The 25,400-nt window shown below is 42.3% G+C and overlaps 1 protein-coding gene across 9 annotated transcripts in view; it reads right to left on the bottom strand.

Annotated features, from left to right (window-relative positions):
- Positions 1–17,507, bottom strand: part of PPP4R1 (protein phosphatase 4 regulatory subunit 1) — an 85,371-nt gene extending 67,864 nt beyond the window's left edge. For 2 of the 9 annotated variants that reach the window (XM_039525684.1, XM_039525686.1), the window contains exon 1: positions 16,843–16,864. In XM_039525684.1, the coding sequence (XP_039381618.1) occupies positions 16,843–16,849 (7 nt within the window). In that variant the 5' untranslated portion in view covers positions 16,850–16,864. The other 7 variants (XM_039525685.1, XM_039525683.1, XM_039525688.1 and 4 more) reach the window with 7 other exon arrangements.
- Positions 17,508–25,400: the final 7,893 nt, after the last annotated feature.

Here is a 25,400-nt window from a genome sequence, read left to right as displayed (position 1 = left end):
ACAAAGTTATGACAAGAAAGAGACAAACCTCCACAATTAAGATAGGGAAAGAAATTTTAATCAGAGCTTGTCTACACTTGAAATGCTGCAGCTGCACCATTGTAGCGCTTCAGGGTAGACACTACCTATGCCTACAGGAGTGGTTCTCCTGTCAACTTAAGTAATTCACCTCCCTGAGAGGCAGTAGCTAGGTCAACAGAAGAATTCTTCCATCAACCTAGCACTGTCTAACAGGGAATTAGGTCACCTTAATTATACCTCTCAGGGACATGGATTTTTCACACCTCTGAGGAACACAGTTATGGTGACCTATTTTCTAGTGCAGACCAGGCCTTCCTGTTCCAAACTCCAGAATACCCAATTAATTTACACCCCTGTACATCCACATCACACTTAAATCACACAGTTACAAAAAAAAGTGAGACATTTGCCCAAAGGCTTAACATCAATTGAGCGTTTCTTGGAACTGTCAATAATTATTAACACTTAAATGATTTCAAGCAACAGCTAATCAAGGTGAATGGTGAGAACCAGTAGGTATGAGAAAATAATGGTTCCCAAGAAGCAGTTATGTACTATCATGTCAAAAATCTAAATCCTTAGCAATACCTAAAAAAGAAAAGGTAGTTTGGGTCACTGTGTCCAGTCATAGACTAAAATGTCAAGAATTAGCATACTAAGAAGGATCTGTCATAACTGTCAGTTTAAAAAGAAACAAGAAAAGTACTGAGCTCAAGAGTTTCAAAGTCATTCTGCAATGAGGGCCAAATTCTATTTTTACATTATGGTGCATCAGCCAGGTTAGAGATTCAGTCACTAACATGAAAATATGCTCAGGAGAATATGTTTAGCATTAGTATCACCACTGCTCAGCCTTAATTTCTATTCCTTCTTGATCCTCCTTTCTGTGCATGTTTACGAACATGCACAAACATTGCTTTTTCCCCCCTCTGCATTCCCTTTGCTGCAGTGACTGCCAATTCCTACCATCTGTGGGTAGGTCTTCACAGCACATGAAAATGTTATTGTAATGCAGAAAGGCATACCCATGCTAGCTTTAATCTAGTTAGCTCAGATAACATTGGTAGTGAAGATGTCGCTGCCTGGGCTTCAGTGGGGGCTAAGCGCCCCAATACAAGCCCGCCAAGGAACCTGGGTACAGACTCAGGCAGCTAGCCTGAGTCAAAGCATCTTCACTTCTCACTACCTGCACGGGCTAGATTAAAACTACAGCAGGTATGCCTACCCACACTACAGTCAAACCTTCATTTGCTGTTTAGATGTACCCAATGAGTCAATTCCACTCCCTTCCATCATTAAAATGATAAGAAATGACATAGTAATGTGTTACCATTAGGCTTTAGAGCCAGCACCTCCATTAATCTCACTGGGGGATAAGGGAATTCAGAGCTGCCAGGGTTATTGTTTCAGATTATCTACAGACTCAGGAAGGAAGCACTGCATTGTTTCACACTTGGACATTTATCTTTGCAACTATGAGAGCAATACATTTTAAATAAATAAATAAAAGTTGAGATACTCCAGAATTTGATTATGCCATGTAGGCCACATACGCTGAACCAAGCCTGCTTTGGGATACGTTTCTCAAACTGGGGGTCCTGACCCAAAAGGGGGGGGGGTTACAAGGCTGTTGTAGTGGGGTCAAACGATAAATAAAAATTGCCAGGGGAAGAAAAGTTGGAGGGAAGGGGGTACAGCAGCTACTGCTCTCTGGTCACCCAGCTCTGAAGGCACCACCACCACTAACAGCAGTGCAGAAGTAGGGGTGGCAATGCTCCTATGAGTATGTACATTAATTTGCTATCACTTTTTTAAGGGGGAGGTGTCATCACAGCCTGAAATATTTGTAAAGGGGAACCCAGCAAAAAAAGTTTGAGAACCCTTGTGTTAGGTGGACCATTCCATTTTCAGTATGGAAGAGAAGAGTTACATTTATTTAATCCAAAATCAGCTACCTGTAATTAATCTGTATTTTTAATCAACTGTTCAGATTTATCTCACACGATGTGATTTTCCATCTTTAAGAGTGAAAAGGGACAAAAGAGAACACATCTGTTGATCCAGAATAAAAAAAAAAATGTGACTTCTTAGGGCCTATCTACACAGCAAAATTGACCAGAATAGCTATTGCTAAATAAGCTTTTCTGCAACAAACTTCTGTTATTCTGGAATAAGTGTCCACAAAGAAAGCTATTCTGCAAATGTTATTCTAGTCAGTTTCCCCATGTAGAAAAGCCATTTATAGGACACAAATTTATTAGTATATAAAGAATCTGGTACACCATTCCTTACTTCTAGTCCAATTTCCCTTGGCAACAAGCTGAATGAGATTCTTCAGGACAGAGTCTACCAAACATAGTATTTTAAAAAGGGGAGGGGGAGGGTGCCCAAAAAGGAGTGAAGGCAAAAGCAGAAGACAGCTTGAATATCACAAAAGTACATGAATATGTAATCAGATAAATAAAAGTATTCTAGATATTTAGCATCTGTTTATCGTCACCACCATGTTAACATGCAGATGTTCTTATACATTTTACGTAAAGAACAGAATTATCAGAGACATAGATGAACACGATTTGTTGGGGGAAGAGTCAACATGGTTTTTGACTCATGCCTCACCAATTTACTAGAATTCTTTGAGGGGGTCAACAAGCACGTGGACAAGGGTGATCCAGTGGATATAGCATACTTAGATTTTCAGAAAGCCGTTGACAAGGTCCCTCACCAAAGGCTCTTAAGCAAAGTAAGCTGTTGCGTTATAAGAGGGACACTGCTGGATCACTAACTGGTTAAAAGATAGGAAACAAAGGTTAGGAATAAATGGTCAGTTTTCAGAACGGAGACAGGTAAATAGTGGTGTCCCCCAGGGGTCTGTACTGGGACCAGTGCTGTCCAACGTATTCATAAATGATCTGAAAAAACGGGGTAAACTTGAGGTGGCAACGGGTGATACAAAACTACTCAAGATACTTAAGTCCAAAGTAGACTGCCAAGAGTTACAAAGGGATCTTACAAAACTGGGTGACTGGGCAACAAAATTGCAGATGAAATTCAATGTAGATACATGCAAAGTAATGCACATTGGAAAATATAATCATATAAAATGATGGGCTCTAAATTAGCTGTTACCACTCAAGAAAGAACTTGGAGTCCCTGTAGATATTTCTCTGAAAACATCCACTTAATGTACAGCGGCAGTCAAAGTGAACAGAATATTGGGAATCGTTAGGAAAGGGATAATAAAACAGATAATAAAACAGATACTAAAACAGAAAATATATTGCCTCTATATAAATCCATGGTATGCTCGCATCTTGAATACTGCGCGCAGAAACCAAGCACCACTTATAGAAGTTGTAACAGGAGATTGCATCCACAATAGCTGTTCTGTTTCAGGTGTATACCAAGCAGCATGTCCACATATAACACGTCATAAACCACTGCAGAAGAACTGTGTTGTGGCGGTCCCTGCACAGCTCCCCATCTTCTCCTCTGTCCTATTTTCTTCTTGAAAGACGTAAGTGTTTACATTTGACAAGTGAAACAAAAGGGGCTATGGAAAACTGAAATCTCAATAAAGCATCATATACCCAGAATGCAGAATTTCCCCCGAGTAGTGGCAGAAGTATTGTGGGACAGTACTGGGAGGATACCTCCAATGCCAGCACTTTCTGTCCACATTAGTACTGCAACCATCCAAAATGACGGAATGCCTTGCTTTGAAGAGCAAATTAAAACTATGCTGACATCACCTGAGCACCACTAGAGAGACAACAGGATTTAGTAGACAGAGCTGGATTAGGAGTCAGCCAGGAACGGAAACCAGATCTCCTCTGTCACTGACCTGTTGTGTGACCGTAGCCAGTTACTTCACCTCTCTACTTGTTTCCCTCCACTTTTTGTCTGTTTTGTCTATTTTACTTATATTATAAACTCTTCAGAGCAGGATCTCTCTCTCGCTATGTCCCCTGGCAACAAGCCGAATGAGATTATTCAGGCGAGAGTCTACCAAACATAGTATTTTTTATTTTAAAAAAAAAGGGGGGGGTGCCTAAAGGTATATTGGGCTTCTCTTTAAAATGTTCTGTATATCCATGTCCTACAACAAAGACTTAACACTGTTAGTGGCCATAGTTATTAACTAAGCTTTAACTATGCTATGTGTTGAGACAAACTACACTAAGAGACAACCAGTTTAACTGGTTACAAACTTGAGGTTAAAAAGCTGGACTATAGATAGTATGCAATGTAGTTGTAGCCATGTTGGTCCCAGGATATTAGAGACACAAGGTGGGTGAGATCGTATCTTCTATCTTTTAAGTCGGTCCAATAAAAGACGTAACCTCACCTATATTGTCTCTGTACTATAGATAGGGCAGACAACATAAAACAACAACAACAACAACAACAAAAAAAACCTCACCATAACCAACCATCAGAAGTTACCTAATCTTTCAACTCACTCCTATCTATTACTACCTTGATTTGAAATGACTTTCAAAAAACATTTTGACTATATCTGACCACAAGACTATGCTTGCCAAACCCACTTTGATTGCTCACCTCCACATTTTTTTGAGAGATACAAAAAAGTCCACTGTAGGAGAGCCATTTATGTGGCATAGACACGACTAAATTTAATTTATCCACACCTGTTATGTACTCTACGTTACAAAATACCTTCTCATAAAGATTCAGAGAGCACATTATATAGTGGTAACTCAGTAACCAGAAGGCAGGTTTTCCAGGGTGTGCAATGTCTTTCTAATGTCCAAAGTTATGCAACATATAACAGTGAAGTATATCAGGACTTCTGACAATGTTATTTGAAACTAACCTTTACATCTGTCATTTTCCATTCTGTATCCCAATAGCATTCTCAGGTCTACTGTGCCGTTACAAAATAACTTATCACAATATTTAAATTATAGGGAGATCTTGTTTGTTAAGTAGACTGTTGTTTATATATAAAGACAAATATAAATATATACACTGTATGTATAGCTATCTCACATAATACACCTAAGAAACCAATTTCACCTCCTGGCCAGCCTGATCCAGATGCCTTTCATTGTTTTTGATGCTGGTCCCATTACCAAAATGGGCAAGAGGATTTTCTAGGAAACACATGAATTTTCCACCAAATTAGACTACAGTAGAACAAAATGAAAGGCAAATGCAACCTCAACTCCTGTTGTTGATGTTAATATTGGCAGTAAGTTAAGAATATGATTGTGATTGCTTTATAATTTTACTCAGCAAAATTACAAAATAAAAGGGACCATAAAAGGAACCACTTATAAACAATCTTGAATAAATTCCAAACCAGCTATTACCATGTTATCCTGACACAAAAGCTCAAGACTAAACACAACCAGCTACTTCTTTTGTAGGTTTTTAAAATTCAAATACACATTTTATTCATTTTTTTAAATAATGAAGTTACAAATGTAAATGTAGTCATTAGGCATGCTAACGGAATTGTGACATCCTCTTACCAAATATCATTGAGGAAACAAGGGGGCTACTTGAGATCCACTAAGCAGTGGGAATAGATACAGCTAAAAAATAAAAAAAGTATGCACATCATGAGGAAACAAAAGCCACATAGAAAACAAAGGGAAAGTTTCTCTCTTATGCGGTTCTCTGGTTATTAATATGGACACGTTCAGATTGAATCTGGTACCTGAACACAGATGAATTAAGGTATAATTTGGTTCAAAGCAAATTGAGGCAGAAGGGAAGCATATCAAGTGGCAACCTGCTGATTTATTTACTTTGTATTCTGTCTGGTGACTTCCTTCCTTCCTATCTAGATTTTTATGCCACATCCATCAACAGGATTTTTTTTCCTTCTTTTCTTCCTCTCTCCTTCCCAAACGATTTTATGTATCTAGAGAACTTGGATGAAGAACAGCTGACTAAAAGCTTAAACCAGGCAAGACTGAGGTGATGCTAGTAGGAAGAGCAATGCATTTTAAAGATCTTCCCTCCTCTACTACCTCCCCCACTGTCAACGACAACATCCCTCCAATTATGGAGGGAGTCTGCAGCCTTGGATCATTTTCTTCCAATGCCTCTCTGCTACAAGATACTCAAAAAGCCATAGCAGCAGAAAAAAAAATCCATCTGCAACTGACCAGAAGACTGCACAGGATCCAATCAGATATAGACCTGCCACAGTAATCAATGCATTCCTGGTCTCTATATCTAGGAACAGAGTCACACCCTACAAAATACAGCTGCCCGTCTGCTTTGCAACACAAATGACTATGAAAATATCACCTCAGTGCTCCTGATGCCCCAAATAATCAAGTTCAAAATCTTTATTTGGATATTCAAAGTCCTCCAAGGGACTGCTAGCTAGTTTGAAGATCACTCCTTCTTGCAACCATGATGTCCTATATTCTGTTAGAAGAGTAAGGGCTTATCTGCACTTGAAATGCTACAGCAGCACAGATCTAGCATTGGAGCTGTGCTGCTATAATGCTTCAGCATAGACACTACCTACACCAACAGGAAGGGTTCTCCCATCAGCATAGGTAATCCACTTCTCTGAGGCAGTAGCTAGGTCGACAGAGGAATTCTTCCATTGGCCTAGCGCTGTCTACACTGGGGTTAGGTTGGCTTAACTATCTCACTCAGGGGTTTGGAATTTTCATACCCCTGAGCATCTAGGGTGACCAGACAGCAAATGTGAAAAATTGGGACGGGGGTGGGGGGGTAATAGGAGCCTACATAAGAAAAAGACCCAAAAATTGGGACTGTCCCTATAAAATCGGGACATCTGATCACCCTGTGAGCAATGCGGCTGGGCCAATCTAAGTTTAGTGTAGACCAGGCCTAAAAACTGACCAATAGGATGAGGCTTGTGAATGCATGAACTGCCACTGGAGCTGAATTTAGCCTACAGTATTAATTCTTACAAAAGACAGAAGTGGTCAAGGCCATCACCACTTTCAGAATTAAATGCAGAACTCAATTCTTTGATTTACCTCTACCTTTATAAGGTTTCCCCTGTAACCCCATTCTCTCACACACACAAACAAACAGCCGTATAAACTAAAGAAGTTACCTATCCTAGAGTCTGGAGAGGGAGCAAAATACTGTTATTTCTATTTTTAAATATGTGGGAGATGCTTGCATACTATAGTGACAGGGACCACAAAAGCACCTAAATGGATACATTTACCAGGGGAAGACAGTCACGTGTTACCCAATAATTACTATTCCAAACAATCTGGAATATCTTCCATATAGAAATTCATGGTGTTAATGGTGACATTGTTTTAGTATCGGACCTTACCATATCTGCTAAGCCTGAAGGTCCAAAGATCTGGAGATTTTATGCAAATTATGGTATATCTTAACTGAGTAATAATGAATTTATATTACTCCATTTGCTTTTATTTAAAATGAAAGGAAAAAACAAAAAAAAACAAAAAACCCACACACATTGACCACTTCTCAGCCCTCACCACTGTATTAGCTGTTCTGCTACAGAGACAGCCGTGCTATAAAAGTCAGTAAAAAAAATGTACAAGATATTTTGGTGCCTATTTTGGCCTAGTGAAATTGAAGCATAAACATGAAGTTAAACACTTGAGCCTAAGGTTTTAGAGTAGCAGCCATGTTACCCAAAAAGAACAGAAGTACTTGTGGCACCTTAGAGACTAACTAATTTATTTGAGCATAAGCTTTCATGGGCTACAGCCCACTTCATGAGATGCACAGAATGGAACATATAGTAAGAAGATATATATACACATACAGAAAACATGAAAAGGTGAAAGTTGCCATACCAACACTAAGAGGCTAATTAATGAAGATGAGCTATTAGCAGGACAAAAAAGACTTTCGTAGATGGCCCATTTCAGACAGTTGACAAGAAGGTGTGAGGATACTTAACACCAGGAAATAAGATTCAATTTGTGTAATGACCCAGCCACTCCCAGTCTCTATTCAAGCACAAGTTAACGGTATCTAGTTTGCAAATTAATTCCAGTTCAGCAGTGTCTTGTTGGACTCTGTTTTTGAAGCTTTTCTGTTGCAAAACTGCCACCTTTCAGTCTGTTACTGAGTGACCAGAGAGGTTGAAGTGTTCTACTGGTTTTTTAATGTTATGATTCCTGATGTCAGATTTGTATCCATTTATTCTTTTCCGTAAAGTCTGTCTGGTTTGGCCAATGTACATGGCAGAGGGGAATTGCTGGCACATAGAATCATAGAATATCAGGGTTGGAAGGGACCTCAAGAGGTCATCTAGTCCAATCCGCTGCTCAAAGCAGGACCAAACCCCAGACAAATTTTTGCCCCAGATCCCTAAATGGCCCCCTCAAGGATTGAACTCACAACCCTGCGTTTAGCAGGTCAATGCTCAAACCACTGAACAATCTCCCCCTCCCCCAATGGCACACATCACATTGGTAAAAGTGTAGGTAAACGAGCCCCTGATGGCATGGCTGATGTGATTTAGGTCCTATGATGGTGTTACTTGAATAGATATGTGGACAGAATGGGCATCGGACTTTGCTGCAAGGATAGGTTCCTGGGTTCGTGTTTTTGTTGTGTGGTATGTGGTTGCTGGTGAGTATTTGCTTCAGGTTGGTGGGCTGTCTGTAAGCGAGGACTGGTCTGTCTCCCAAGATCTGTGAGAGTGAGGGATCGTCCTTCAGGATAGGTTGTAGATCTTTGATGATGCGCTGGAGAGGTTTTAGTTGGGGGCTGAAGGTGACGGCTAGTGGCGTTCTGTTATTTTCTTTGTTGGGCCTGTCCTGTAGTAGGTGACTTCTGGGTACTCTGTCACTCTGTTTTTTCACTTCAGCAGGTGGGTATTGCAGTTTTAAGAATGCTTGATAGAGATTCTGTAGGTGTTTGTCTCTGACTGAGGGACTGGAGCAAATGCGGTTGTATCTTAGAGCTTGGCTGTAGACAATGGATCATGTGGTATGTCCTGGATGGAAGCTGGAGGCATGTAAGTATGTATAGCGGTCAGTAAGTTGGTGGTGTTTATGCGACCATCGCTTATTAACACAGTAGTGTCCAGGAAATGGACCGCTTGTGTGGACTGGTCCAGGCTGAGGTTGATGGTGGGATGGAAATTATTGAAATCATGGTGGAATTCCTCAAGGGCTTCTTTTCCATGGGTCCAGATGATGAAGATGTCATCAATGTAGCACAAGTAGAGTAGGGGTGTTAAGGGACGAGAGCTAAGGAGGGAAAATGCTCTAAGCGTTCCCTCTAAGCTACGTGGTTGCATGGCCACCCAAGAGTCAATTAGTACAGCTGCGCACATCCAGTGACTTGTGTTCAGGTGCCCCCGCTGTTCTGTAGCCACATTACTCCTGCCCTCTGTCTTGAAGCCCCTGGTTAGCTGCTCCCAGGACCCACCTGCTTGCTGTGCAGAGCCAAGGAGGGGGTTGATATCAGGGAGTCTCTCCCCCCTTGCCCATGTACCCCATCTCTGCAGAGCAGGGGAGGGGAGACTGGGCTCAAGAGCAGAATGGAGCAGCTGAAGTAGCCTTCAGACCGATGAGTGCCTCTCTGCTTAAAGAGACAGCGCAGTCTCTCATACACTTTCCCAGAAGCCAGTACACACACACAGTCTCTCTGTCTGTCTCTCACATACACCTCCCAACACATACTTTTGTTAATGTTTTTGCTGTTACTTCTTGGTACTTCCTGCAATGCATATATATTCTCTGTAATATTATTCTTTCAAAATACTGTTTTAGTTTTTTGACTGATCTATGCATTTCATAATTTTATTTCTCTCTTTATGCTTAAATTCAATTCTTTGAGTAGTGAATTCTAAAATGCCTTCCCTGCCCTGGCTGGAGTAATTATCCTTATAGTCATTATAAACACACACACACAAAACCTCTCTCTCTCTTTTTTGTTTCTACTGGTGGCACACATCTGGACATTACCTTGATATTGGTGCACATAACAAAATTAATTCCACACATAAATGGAAAAAACCTTAAGGGAACATTGGCACTGTCCCACCCAAACCAAAAAAAAAAAAACCCAACACCCCACCGATGTTAACTCCATTCATGTTACACACCCCAAAGTAGCCCCACGCAACAGAAAAACCCTGAAATTCCTGGTTCCTTTGGAGTGACACACTCTCTTTGGGAGCTGCAACTCACAAGACCCTGCTGTGCCACTAGCCATATGTTGCTGCTGTTGCTTCTCCCCACAGCTCTTACAAAGTCCCCTCTGCACACAGAGAAAGTGAGGTGTGTTATCCCAGCATCCTGTAGTCTCTACTTTTGCTTACTGACAAAGTGGAGGTGAAACATTCTAGCCACACACACTCACCAGTTCCCGTATGACAAGTCTCCCCTCACCCTTATCTTCCTCTTTGTCTTTCTTTCCCCTGCTTCTCCTTTTGAGCATTTTCCCTTTCCCATAACCAAGGGGCGGTCAGCAGCAGCAGAAAATAAGAGAAGAGAGAGAGAAGGAGCCAGTGCCCTCAACTCAGGGGTACTCAGCAGAGGCAAGGAGGGCATAGTGGTAAAAGAAGCAGATTTGCTTAATGCTGTGGGGCTTGGCATCAGCAGCAAGGAAGGGGTGGAGGCTGGAAAATAATCTCCTCTTTGACCCCCTGCTGTGGGGGTTGTAGCATCTGTGTGAAGGACCAGGAAGGGACCTCATCTGCCTGGGTCATACCAAGCATGAGCTATCCCTCTCCCCAGAGCTCCTCCTTACTATGGGTCTCAGCCCTGGACTGAAGCAACTCAGCTGAGACCATAAAGACTAGAAGGGTACGAAAAAGCACCTCAGTCTTATTTGCTGGTGAGCCTCCCACTTCTCAGAATATTCAGGCATGCACTCAGGAGCCCAAGAGATGGCAGCCAAAAAAATCAGAAAACCAAGCAGGTCTGGTCCAAGGAAAATTGGAGACTTAATAAGTATGCCTTCTGAGCGCTAAAAACCAAACATATTACCAAACGAGCATGACATCCCCACAAAGCAGTAGCTATAATCACAGCAGCATCGTGATGCTAGCTCTGAGTACTACCTTTAGTCGGCAACAATGCTAGCACAAACCACTAGCAACATGTTCAAAACAGAGCATGTACTACTGTCATGCTACCAGAATGACTAGTAATGTAAACCGTGCCTGGCACTCTCTGTTGTTCTCACTTTGAGGGCTGAGTTAGTAGGAACTTTGGTGGCATCAGTGGTTAGTGCTGCAACCACTAGTTAGTGCTACATGTCTAGTGGCAGGGGAAGAGCTTGAGTCCTACCTGTACTGAAATTAAACTAAAAAAAATTAAATTTCCTGACTCCCTGCACACAAACAGCTGCTAAAAGCATCACAGGACTCAAGGACTCCTAGTTAACTCTTCCCTTGCAGTGGAACCAATATGGAAGAGCCAAGAGGCCCCAGTGCAAGCAGGTCCGACTGATACCATGTGTACCAGAGGGAGTAGGTAAGGGTGAACTCCAATGACTTACCCACATTTAGTGCTTGTACCATGCCAGTTTATAGTGCATATGTGACAGCAGTGCTGAAAGCTGATATCATATTGTTATTATGATTTCACACTCAGGATTCTAATTATGCATCTTTTCAGAACACACGCAAACATCATGGGCATTGGAATGAACTAGAAAAAGTTGGCATCATGACAATTTTGATTACAGCTTCTTGTACTGACATGTGAAGCCTTTGGATGTGTGCACTGGAAAAAAAACTGCTTAAGGATGATCTTACAGCAGTGGTGGGCAACCTGCGGCCCACAGCCTGTGCCGCTTCCCGAAGCTCCCATTGGCCAGGAACAGCGAACAGCAACCACTGGTAGCTGTGGGCAGCAGTGCAAATGTAAACAAACTGTCTGGCGGCCCGTCAGCAGATTACCCTGACGGGCCGCATACGGCCCACCACTGTTTTACAGGCTTTTCAGCTACTGGGAGGAGTATTTAAATGCATTTAAATTTACTTCTTATCATTTATGTTATTTGCTTGCTTTTCAGTACTCTGCTTAGTGCCATTGTCCAAGCTAGTCTATTTGAATTTCCAAAACACAAATCAAACATTAATTTAAATTAAAGTCAAATTATTTCCACTGAATTTTGTTTTCCGTGATTGTGCCAGATGCTGGCTTGAAAACCAAAGAGATGGCAGTATTCCACTTATCTAATAGACACACACAATACAAGTTGCACCAGTGCGAACAAGCCCTTCCAATATATCACCAACCTGATCTGAAGTGACAACTACTATTCAGTCTCCATCCGCACAGTTGCCAAGTGGCCCAAAGACATCAGTTAGTCCAAGCTGTGATGTGGATACCCATTTACATGAAACAAAACTAGAAGTACTAACTTAGGGTATGTCTACACTTAAACCACCACTGTGGTGCAGTTACACCTGTGCTGCTGTAGCACTTCAGCATAGCACTACTTACACCAACGAGAGGAGTGCGCCCATCAGCATAAATAATCCAACTCCCCAGGAAGCACTAGGTAGGTCAATGGAAGAATTCTTTCATTGACCTAGCACCATCTACACAGGGGTTAGGTCAGCACAGCTATGTTTCTCAAGTGTGGATTTTTCACACCCTTGACACACAGCTATGTCAATGTAAGTCCCACTATGAAGACAAACCCTTATTTTATATAATAGCCACATGGTAAAACTTTCAGTCACTACTAAGAGAGGCTGGATTCAAACTGGGAACTCAGGGGTGAAAGACTCCATTATCTCATTACTAGTATCTTGAGACACTTTCCTTTCATTTAATTATTATTAAAAAAAAAAAAAAAGACATGCAGACAATAGAATCACATTAGATTTTTTTGAATGTAATCTCCCCATGGCCATTCACCACACTCTTAGCTAGTGTTTCTCAACAACTGGTCCCTGAGATTTCCCTGACACAATATAGCAGTGGTTCTCAAACTTTTGTACTGGTGACCCCTTTCACATAGCAAGCCTCTGAGTGCGACCCACCCCACCTTATAAATTAAAAACACTTTTTATACATTTAACACCATTATAAATGCTGGAGGCAAAGCGGGGTTTCGGGTGGAGCCTGGCAGCTCACAAGCCCCCATGTAATAACCTCGCAACCCCCTGAGGGGTCCCAACCCCCAGTTTGAGAACCCCTGCAATACAGGAAGGCAGCAAGCCAGTCCTTGGTATCAAACAGGTTGAGAAACACTGCTCTAAACCTACAATTTAGGCCTAATCTATTTGGCTGTATATTTTTAATGAAGTGTGCTCTTACAAGACTACCAGTTTTCTCTTTCATCTCTTAAACAAGATTCCACTGTATTTTTCCCCATGTCTATATAGCAAAAAGCACTACACCCATTAATCCAAAAGTAGTTTTGCTAGTCTCGTTTAAAGTACTAGAAACATTTCCTTTGACTTATATGTCCATCAATGAATGCCTGGCAGCATCTAATTTTCCCAGTGTCACCTGCTGTTAAAGGCATACTGTCAAGTCTGATAAATCAAAAACAAAATACTTTTAAAATCTGATATTTAACAGGAATATTATCTGATGCTCAGGTATGATGACATAGGGAAAACACAAACTGCCTAGTCACATGCAACACCTTGATTAAGTGGGTATTTTAAAATATTTAATTATGGGTATGTTTTTAATCCCTCCAGAACAAGCTGGAAAAAAGACTATAGCATATATCCTCTACAAAACTATTACTTTAAAGATATTCTGATTTTTGGCTTACTGTATCTGACAGTGTCTTAACACTGTGGAATTTAATTTAACTCCCCCTCCCCCACCAGCTTTCTCCTGCTGTTTTGTAACAGGACTAATAAGAAGTATTTGTTACTCACCTTAAATATATCTACTTTTAATTCCATAATCAATTTACTTATCCATATTCAGTGCAAAGTTATAGTACATTCTCTTTTCTTAAAAAAAGGTAAAGTTTGGAATCATAACATTTCATGCTTGCTGCACATTCTTCTTCCAGTTCACTGAAAGGGCAAAATTGGACCCACTAATGAGCTATGTGATATTAAACTAGTCACCTCCTAATTCACACACGTTCCATCAACACATACTTTCATGTCTCTGAAATCCAACTGAGCTCTTTATATACTCAGATACTCTTCATCACTCCTTTTTTTTTGGTAGCATACTTGCCAGCTTTTATAGACAAGTTTTTTTTATTGGTCTAATATCAAAGTTTTTAAAAAAGTTTAGGTAGTTTTGTTTTCCAGACACCCAGTTAGTTAAGCTCATTTCAAACATACAGACATTTGTTAGATTGCTATATCCTTTTATGAAAAAAATGTGTTGACCTATAAAGTATACCACAGTTTACTACAGGGATAATACATTAACATTTGTCTTGCTTATTCTTGCAACAATTCAGCATGTCCAAAACAAGACTGTTTTTGACAGAACTACATGGATGCATTCACATAACAAGCTTTTTATGACCAAGAATGCATGAGTGAATTCTGGGACTTTTCAACCATGTCCCAGACCAGTTCTCAATTTGTTGCTGGAAAGAGGGCCTTGAGTAATTTAAAAATGAGAGCCACTGCACTCTATGATGCTGTTAAGACAATTGTCTGAAGTGGGTCAGCTGTTACAATCATGCCTTTCTGTCTTTTTTTGGATAAACCTTTGTAGATTCCAGTTCACTCACACCTGAGCATAAAACCACATCCCAAGTGTTGCAATTAATTCATAAAATTAAGTTTTGTAAATTGACTGACACAGCTGTTGTTTATGGCTACAAAGCACTACTAGTTCAAAGAATTCTAATCCATGGTTATCTACAATGCCTTTTAACCAAGATACAGCGCAGAGAGCCTGTGTGTTCCCAGGGTTCCTCTGGTTCATATTAAGGATAATCCCACTACTGAAGTCAACATTACAACTACTGAAACCTACAGAAGTTATAATTGTAAAAGACTTTTACAATCTAATCTAGTCCCCCTGACAACACAGAATTGTTTCCTACATTATGTTGTATAATCTGGTTTAATCCAGTTTCTTGGTTCTCCTCTAAAAATAACTATCTGTTGCTCTCTGATACATCAGAACCTCCCTCTTTCCCAGTACGGTCTTGAATATTTTTATTAATTGTCTGAATATTTCCTTCAGATTTCAAGGACAGCTCGTCTGATCTTTGTTTCTTATATCCCCAAGAGTTCTGATACTGTTATTTCTTCTTTTTTAAGGCAAGGCCATGATTTTTCATCTACCTTTGGAAGCATCAGGGTAAAGATTCAAAGTGTGTGTGGTGTGTGAAAGTATATCAATATTCTCCTCTAGCCACCTCTTAAAAGACCTACAATCTCTTTTATCCAACTTTTGTCTTTGCAGTCAAGAAAGTTACATTTTTAAAGGGAAAAGTAATGTTAAATAATTTTTAAAAATTCCTTAACTATTCACAAAAATATTCCACACAAATTAAAGGGACAGCAATCTGATATCTAGTAATGTTAAATTTAAAAAAATAGTTGGCAATAGTTTTTAAGCCTTACAAGAGAGACTAAGCTTATTTTCACCGATCTAGGGACCCAATCCTGAAAGCTGCTCCTCTTGTGTCTGTATGGACTTTACTGAAGTCAATGGGTCTACTCACAAAGCAGGCTGCAGGATTGAGACCTAAATCTGAAGGACTTGTTAACCATATAACATGCAAAGTAGTTTTTTGTTCCCACCTTAAAATTAACTTGGTTTTAATGTTTCCAGCTCTAACCAGAGTTTTCTAATAGTCATGTCCCAATAGTAAAAGCAGCAAAGAGTCCTGTGGCACCTTATAGACTAACAGACGTTTTGGAGCATGAGCTTTCGTGGGTGAATACCCACTTCTTCAGATGCATGTCCCAATAGTACTTTCTTACTGTAGATTACTTTTTACATTCCATAGTTCACATGTGCTGAAGACACAACTATTATCATAGACTTCACATCACTGCATTTATTATTGTTTTAAATAAAAACTATGCATACATCCTGTTACTAATGCTGAATTGCACACTGAGGCTTCTTTTACAGTACTACGACACAAGATAAATTATTTTTCAAACATTAAGATCTTTCCTATCCCTTCTGGGGAGGAAGAGGATTCAAGAAAGAAATGCATGCAAGTTAGTTCATTTTCCATGTCTTATATGCAACATCACCACTAAAACAAACTTTTCTAACACTGCCTTTTATGCATCTCCTAGCCCCTTATAAAAAGGCCCTCAGTTTCAATAGAGCATCAGTCCTCAGAAATTTTGTTTCTATAGAGCTACAGCCCATCACATAAAAGTGCACTCAAATTCATCACTAACATATGCACTGAACACAAAAGCCCTAAAAAGCTTAAAATTTAGCCATCCAATTTCTATGACACATCAAATCAACTGTACGGCAGCCATATACATAGCACGACAAAAAAACCAAACGACCTTAAAACAAGTGGAAAACAACCTGCCTGCAAGTATTTTCTTAAGATAACCTGCTTTTAAGTGTATTACATAACACGCCAAGAAATCTCAGGCAACAGCCAACTACTGTATTCCCCACAACTCATCAGCTCCTGCTTGTCCCCGTTCCCCCTTTCCCTACCTCCACGCAGACATTATTAGAGGAAAACTTTGGCCGGCCGGCCACACACACGTGTAGGGACGAAGCAGGAGCAGCTGAGCATGGCCACCTCCTCCTCCTCCCACAATGCAACATGGGCTTTCACATTTTAAACTATTTCCTCACAGGATCAAGCCCAAGAAGCCAAAAACCCACCGCAAAAAAAAGCTCCCCGCGCCCCAGTATGCGGTGCCACCCCCGGGGCAGACGCTCGCTCCTACCCCCGCTTTGCACCCACGTTTCATTCAAGGCCCCGACACGCCCGGAGCTTCCGGCTGCGGCGAGTGTGATGGAACCGCCCCTGGGCTCGCCGCCCCTCAGCCCAGCCCAGCCCAGCCCGCCCGGCCGGGGAGGCGCAGCCCCTGCGTGGGGCGAGGGAGCCGGCGGTACTCACACGCCTCGATCTCCTCCGGCAGGTCCTCCTGGAGCAGCGACAGATCTGGGGGAGAGACACAATGAGACGCACCCGCAGCCTGGACGCGCCCCCCGGCCCTCTCCCGCCTCCCTGCGCAGGGGGGGCCCACAGCCGCCCCCTCCCCGCACGCGCAGGGGCCGCTCCCCGCAGCAGGCGGGACGGGGCGGGGGGCGCTGCCCGTGCCCGGGCATAGCTGGGGATGTGGGGGGAGAGGGCGGTGCCAGGGCCTCCCCGGCGCGCGGGAGGGCGGTTGGTACCTACCCGCCATCTTGCCGTAGGCCCCCCGCCCGGTGCTACATAGAAGCCGCCGCGACAGGAGGAGGGGAGGCCCCGTGCGGTGCGGGCCCACGGGCGGCGTCTCCTAGTGTCCCCGAGAGAGACTCGCAGGCAGCGAGCGAGGGAGGGAGGGGTCTGAGCCGGACACGCCGCTCCCGCCTCCGCCAGGGAGAGTCACACAAGCGCGGCCCTCCCCGCCCCTCGCTCCTGACTGACTCACGGAGCCGCCTCTAGGGCAGCGGCCAGGGACCCGCCCGACCCTACAGGGGGCAGCCAGGGCACGCACCCTGCCCCGGCCCTGCCCGCCTGGCGCGGGGAGTGTTTCACACTTGGCCCTGGCTCTGCACTTCCTCTCCAGGCCAACGCCGCCTGGCCCCGGGCACTGCGCCCTGGCGCTTCCCTCTGCCCAGCCTGCGCCTGGCGCTTCCTTCCCCCAACCCTGCACACTGCCCCCTGCCCTGGCGCTTCCTTCCCCCAGCCCTGTGCCCTGGTACTTCCCCCAGACCCCACGTGCTGGGCCCTGGCCCTTCCCCAACCCCGCACACTGTGCCTCCTTCCCCCAACCCTGCACACTGCCCCCTGCCCTGGTACTTCCTCCCCCCAGCCCTGTGCCCTGGTACTTCCTCCAGACCCTGCACGCTGGGCCCTGATGCTTCCCCAACCCTGCACACTGCCCCCTGCCCTGACACTTCCTTCCCCCAGCTCTGTGCCCTGGTACTTCCCCCCAGAGCCCACACGCTGGGCCCTGGCACTTCCCCAACCCTGCACACTGCCCTGGCGCTGTGCCTCCTTCTACTCCACCCCACACGCTGCGCCCTGGCACTTCCTTCCCCCAACCCCACATGCTGGGCCCTGTCACTGTGCCCCCTTCTGCCAACTCCACACACTGTGCCCTGGCGCTGGGCCCTGGCACTTCCAACCCCACATGCTGGGCCCTGGCACTGCACCCCCTTCCTTCAACCCTGCACCCTGTTGCCAGGTGCTGCACCTACTTCCCTCAACTCTGCACACTGGGCCCTGGCTCTGCGTCCCCCCAGCCCCACATGCTGGGATTTGGCACTGCACCCACGCACCCAATCCTGCATGCTGGGCCCTGGCACTGCACTTTTCCCCCAGACCAGTGCTCACTTGGCACTACTTCCCTGTTACTTGGCTCTGACATGAATTTCCCCTAAGCTGGGACTGCAGTACCTACTTGGTACTGACATCCTTTCCCCTTTGCTTGGGACTATTGCTGCTGCCTTCACCTCCCATACACGCTTATTTGGCACTGGATTTATTTCCCTGTTGTTTGGCTTTGATACTATTGCCCAATGGCACTGGCACTACTGTCTTACTTGGCCTTCTGTACTTATATGGAAGCCTCTTCCCTATCCTTCCAATCAGTTTTCTGGACCTTCGCTCTGTCTGCCAATGTCATAGTGGTAAAAAAAAAAAAGTGAATAACCTAAACTCCATGTTCCCCAAATGAGCAGTGGGTAAACTCTATTTACCCTCAGTTACACTACTCGTGTCTGCAAAGTGCTGTTTGAGATAAGGTAACCAAAACTGAACTCAGTGTTCAAGGTTAGGTTGCATCATTAGTTTTTAAAATACCACAGAGTGCTCCAGAAGTTGACACAAAAATGCTAGAATTGGGCTTTGTGATGTCATTCCCCAAAGAAGCATCTTCCAGAGGTGTGTCAGTGCAGTAAGAAGGGGATTTGCTGAATCATTCATACTTTAATCCAGCATTTCTCAAATGCTGCCACTGTGGCTGCATGGGGCCACCAGGGACTTTTCTTGTGGCCACACCCTCCTGGGAGGTGATGGGGGGACAGGGAACAAAGCAGCTGTACCTCCCCCAGGGCCACCAGGAGGGGCAGGTCCCTGCCCCCTTCTGGAGCCACAAACACTGTAGAGACAGGCAACCCTGTGAGTTCCCCACCTTCCAGGGCCCGGGGGTGGTGGGGCTTGGGCTTCAGGCTTCAGCAGTGAGGTGGTGGCAGGCTGTGGACATGTGGTGGCAGGCTCCAGCCCCACATTGCCGCTGGCCCTCTCCACCTCCCTCCCCACCTCCCCATGTAAGGCTTAATTTGTCCCCCAGCTTGCCGGGGCTGAGTAAATCTGCTGTGAAAAGTGATATTTGTATATTTGTTAATATCATTTTTCACAGTAGCAGATTTACTAGCTAGCATGTCTTAAAAAAAAAAATCAACCAAAAAAAGCAAAACATATAAAGCACCTTATTTGTGTTTCTGTATAGGTTCCATAAAGAATAGAGCCAACTGTAAGTTATTTTTATTATTGAGTCTGCAAAAAAACCCTATGTAAATAAATTACAATGATTTGGACATAATTAACTTTAGGAAAAAAGCACTCTGAGGCCACCAAATAATTTGTTGTGAGAACCCCTGCTTTCATCAGTGACCTCTAATAGAAGTTTATAAACCACTTTGAGATTCTCGATGCACTTATGCTTGGAATCATAGTTAAGGCATTCCAATGTCTTCGCTATGAGCTAGATACCTTGTAATTTCAAGAGACAAACCTCTAATTTAAAAATCTGTTGTGAAACACTTCACAGGGGTGCTGTTTATTGCTGCTATTTATTTGTTTTTAATGAAAACATATCATTTAAATTTAAACAAAAGCAATAATTCTTCTCCAGTTCTTTACCATTGAGTATAAAGTATGGCTCAGTCCACTGTCATAAAGAATAATTCTTAGCACAGGGCACTTTCTATTTGAAATGAGAAGGCTAAGAATGTTAATCAAGCTAGTGATTTCATTAGCTGAACACTCCATGGCACTTCATAGGGCAGTTATATTTTGCCTAAAAAATGCACCATCATTGACAATAGTGCTCTCTAGAAGTACTTAACTCAGTATTCCATCATTCTTTTATTACTATTATTTTGTCAATTGCCTTTTTGCTGATGTTGAAAGTACCCAGAAAAGTGAATACATACATTACTTTTAGACCAGTTGTCCAAACAAGGGACCTTTGACAAGATCCCAAACCAAGGCTCTTATGTAAAGTAAGAGGTCATGGGTTAAGGGCCTCTCATGGATCAGTGACTAATTAATTAACAGAGGAAACCAATGGTAGGAATAAATGGTCATTTTTCACAGTGAAGAGAGGTAAATAGTAGGGTCTCCCGCAAATCTATACTGGGACAAGTGCTGTTTAATATATTCATAAGTGACTTCGAAAAAGGAGTAAACAGTGACATGGCAAAGTTTGCAGACAATACAAAATTACTCAAGATAAGTAAGTCCAAAGCTGACTGCAAAGAGTTACAAAGGGATCTCACTAAACTAGATGACTGGGCAACAAAATGGCAGATGAAATACAGTGTTAATAAGTGCAAACTAATACACATGGGAGGGGAGGGAGGAATCCCATCTAAAATGATGGAGTCTAAATTAGCTGTTACCATTCAAAAGAAATCTTGGAGTCATCATGGTTAGTTCTCTGAAAACATCTGCTCAATGTGCAGCCACAGTCAAAAAAGCTAACAGAATGTTAGGAACAATGCATTAGGAAAGGGATAGATAAGATGACAGAAGATATCATAATGCCATGTGGTACACCCGTATCTGGAATAAGGCTTGCATTTCTGGTCACCCCATCTCAAAAAAGACATATCAGATTTGGTAAAAGTGCAGAGAAGGGCATCAAATAGGTAAGGGTATGGAAAAGCTTCCCAATGAGGAGAGATTAAAAAGACTGTGACTGTTCATCTTAGAAAAGAGATGACTTAGGGGGGATATGATAAAAGTCTATAAAATCATGAATGGTATGGAGAAAGTATATAGGGAAGTCTTATTTGCCCCTTCACATAACACAAGAACCATGGGTCACCAAATAATAGGTAGCAGGTTTGCAACAAACATAAGAGAGTACTTCTTCACACAATGCACAGTCAACCTGTGGAACTCATTGCCAGGGGATGTTGTGAAGGCCAAAAGTATAACTGGGTTAAAAAAATAATTAGATAAGTTCATGGAGGATAGGTCCATCAAAGACTATTAGCCAAGATGGTCAGGGATGCAACCCCATGCTCTGTGTTTCCCTAAACTTCTGACTGCCAGAACCTGGGACTGGATGACAGGGGATGGATCACTCAATAATTGCCCTATTTCGTTAATTCCCTCTAAACCATCTATCACTGGCCACTGTTGGAAGACAGGATACTGGGCTAGACTGGTCTGACCCAGTATGGCCATTCTTATGTAACAGGACCAAAGTCTGGGTAGTTTAATTTTTGGCCTAACAATTTTGAAAGTATGCCTCACAAATAGCTTATTTACATCAATCTGTTGTTTTCCTTAGATGTTGTAAATAATTTGTTGCCTAGACTCTGTTTTTCCTTTGTCATAATGATTCAGTCTGACTAGCTTTTTTGTAAAATTCATATATCACAGAACTTTCCTCAAATCTCTAAGGGCCTGATTCAATCCTAAGTGAAGTCAGTGGAGTCTACAGGCCACAACTTCCCCTACATTTCCTTTTATTCTGACCTATTGTCTTAAAATCCAGTGATGGAACTTCCCAACTTCAAGAAAATCCTCCACTACAATAGTATATGTGCCATGCTACATCCTGTCAAGTTGAAAATTGAATTTAAGGGAAAATATTTAACTTCATGGAATGCCAGCAATGCAGAAATATCAACAGAACAAAAAGAGGACTGCTGAACAGCTAAGTGTGACCCGCGGACCAACTTTGCTATCTTCATTCCTATGGATTATTTCTAAGAAGTTTCCTTTCTCTCCCTTGCCCCTCATTTAGATCCCCAATCCTGTTTCCACTGAAATCAATAGCAAAACTCCCATAGAATCCAGTGGTGCTGTATCAGACTCTTTATATAGAAAGCACTAACTAAAGGGGGAGAGACTGCCTAAAATGACCCATTTTGTGTTCCCTAAGTTTGTTTTTTGAACTGTTTTTCAAACCATATAGATTGGTAATAATGCGTGCTAAATATAAATTACTCTGTTTAGAATGTATCAGATTACTTTTTCTATAATCCTTAAAGGGAAATTCATTTTAAATACATAAGCATATTCCATCTCGGGCTTATATAACTTGGAATTTCAGTAGGAGCACATGCGCTCTTAGTTTTGTTAATTATAGTATTTATGTGTGTACCACTTTGAATGGGGAAGTAGTATCCAGGGTGTAATGGGTTCGGTCACAGAGACCCCCCTGGGACTGTTACCTAATGTGCTGAAACTACCTCTGAGCCCGTTTTCCCTGTTAGTTTGGGACTCCAGAACCCTGCCTTGTTGAGCCAGGCACACTAGTCTGCTGCAACACTGACCCAGGTCTGATCCATGCCTCCAAAGCTGCAGACTTTAACCAAAAACTGCTCAGCAAGTCACCTATCTCCAGCACCCAGACACCCAGTTCCCAGTGGCATCCAAACCTCAAATAAATCCATTTTACTCTGTATAAAGCTTATAAACTTTGTAAGCATTGTAATGATACCTTTACAAGAGACCTTTTGCATAAAGCATATTCCAGTTACATTATATTCACATTCCATGCATATTTTCATAAAGCATATGGAATGCAATGTCAAACAGGGTATTTAGGAAACAGAATTTTTCTGTGGACATGTATGTTTAATAGGGGAGCTACATCCTCTGCAAAGAGACACTGTAACATGACTAAACCAGAATCGTTATGTTTAATATATACTGTAACTCCATGTAATCCAATTTTGGGTTTGAATATGTGATTGTGGTACTTCTCTGGGGATGGCTGCCTCTGTTTGCATATGCTAGAGTGTGGGGGGTTTAAATAACCCATGTAAAAGAACTAGCGAGCTTTTACATCTCAAGACAAAGTACAGTTGTTCAGGAATCCCATTTGTTGCAACAAGTTATTAGTAAACATTCGTTAAAATCTGGGTGGAACATACATATGGTTCCTCATGTGAAACCAGTTTGAAATGCATTGGATAGTTCTCTGAAGATGTCCACGCAGTGTGCAGAGGCGGTCAAAAAAGCAAACAGGATGTTAGGAATAATTAAAAAGGGGATAGAGAATAAGACTGACTGAGATTATATTGCTATTATATATATATGGTACCATCACACAACTCCATGTATGTACAGTACTGCTCTCACCTCAAAAAAATAAAGAAAAACTAAGAAAAGTAGAAAAAAAAGAAAGAAAAAAAAAAGAGGGGTAGAGAGGGAGGAGGTGAGGAGATGAGAAAAGAGAAGAAGAAGAGACTGGAGAGTTTGGAAAAGAGAAGAGGAAGGGGGAGAGGTATATAAATATATGAGAATAAAGAGTGATGATGAGTGAAAGTTATTTACTTATTATTTTAAATACAAGAACTAAGGGTAGAACTAGGGAAATGAAATTAAAATAAAGCAATAAATAAAAGAAAAAAAAGAAATCTTCTTCACGCACAACTTGAACAACTTGGAACTCCCTGACTGAGGAGGCTGTGAAGGCTAGGACTATAACAAAAATAAAAATAAATAATTGGGATAATGGTTAATGGGTAAATATATGGCAGGCAGAATGGTAAGAAGCCAATCCTGTCCCCTAGCCTCCAGAGGATGGAGAGGATGGAGATGAGAGGAGGATGAGAGGAGAGAGATCACAGATTTAGGTGACCAGGCACCCTCAGGGGCACAGACACTGGCATTGGGGCCTTGGTCGAGGGACAGATGTGGGCTAGATGGACCTTATTCTTTTATGTTCTTATGTTCTTATGTTATAATCACTCATAAAAGCTTCCACCTTTGTAAATAAAGATGTTGGGCAAGACTTTTGGCTATACAGCAACACATATATGATATGGAGGGCGGGGGGAACCTCACCCTTATCTGGTTACATGCCACCACACACTGTCAACTCCTACTTCCTACACTCGTGTGTCCAGGTGGCCCTACTTTTAAACTTGTTGGCTATGATGGGTAGGACTTCAACAGATCCATTAATCTAGATCTTGATGTTTCTAGGTGTTCTTCAAGGGCCTGATCCAACTCCAATTAAGTCAATGGAAAGATATCCACTGACTGCAGAGTAGTAGCCGTGTTAGTCTGTATCGCAAAAAGAATAGGAGTTCTTGTGGCACCTTAGAGACTAACACATTTATTGTAACATAAGCTTTCATGGGCTACAGCTCACTTCTTCCACTGACTTCAGTGGTCTTTAGATCAGGCCCCAAATGAAAATAACCTTGTGTTTATGAGACATAAATTGGGTCTTTCAGATGTGGGTGAATTGTACTTTTCAAATAATTTCCCTAACTCTGAAATCAAATTTATATTTCAACAAAACAATCAAGAAACCTCTCTTGATACTAGATGAGAAGCTTTCAAAGAGACCATTTAGTGTGCAACAACAAATGATATAGCATTAACCAAAACATTCAAACTGATCTCATAGTGGAACTGATCTCATAGTGGTCTGTCTTTCCTCACAAACACCAGAAAATGCAAAACCTTAGAAATAGCTTAATTGGAGTTTGGTCTCTGAGAAACTAAATCTCTAGAAATTTATATTATAAAAAAACTCAAAAACCAAAGCTATGAATAAGACTCAAATGGAAGACTCCTAGTATCATTCTTCACACATGATGAAAATGGACGTATGATACCTGCCATCATAATATGGATCAAACATATACAACCCCATAACAATCAACTGTGATTTCCACCTCAATGAAATTAAGACATGATACTTGGTAATGGTGTTTAATATGGTTTCGTTTATTGTCCACCATTTTGGCTTATAAAGGACAAGTTTATAAGTTCGCCATGTTAGACAGCCTTCTTGTTCCCTTAGGAGAGAAAAGGCAGGAAATCTAGTGGCTTGTTGCTAGGCAACGGGAGGGATAATATAGGCTGGGAAAGAGTGGGAAGGGGTTCTTCTTCTGCTCTTACTTTGGAGAGAAGGAAGGAGATTCTTTTCAGAGTTGTGGCTTGGAAAGATATCCAACACTAGTTATCTGCCGAGATACCAGCTCAACTCTAATTGTGTGGGAAAAGATCTGGTTTATTGTTGGGGCTTATTGTTTTAAGGGAAGCATACCTCCATCCACGGGGTTTCTACCTCGAGTGTCTACGGCTCTTACTCACAGACAGGACGTTGC

The sequence above is a fragment of the Mauremys reevesii genome, linkage group 2, assembly GCF_016161935.1.
Source record: "Mauremys reevesii isolate NIE-2019 linkage group 2, ASM1616193v1, whole genome shotgun sequence".
Taxonomy (NCBI): Eukaryota; Metazoa; Chordata; order Testudines; family Geoemydidae; genus Mauremys; species Mauremys reevesii.
Note: the sequence above shows the minus strand (reverse complement) of the source record. Positions and strands in the feature narration are given on the sequence as shown.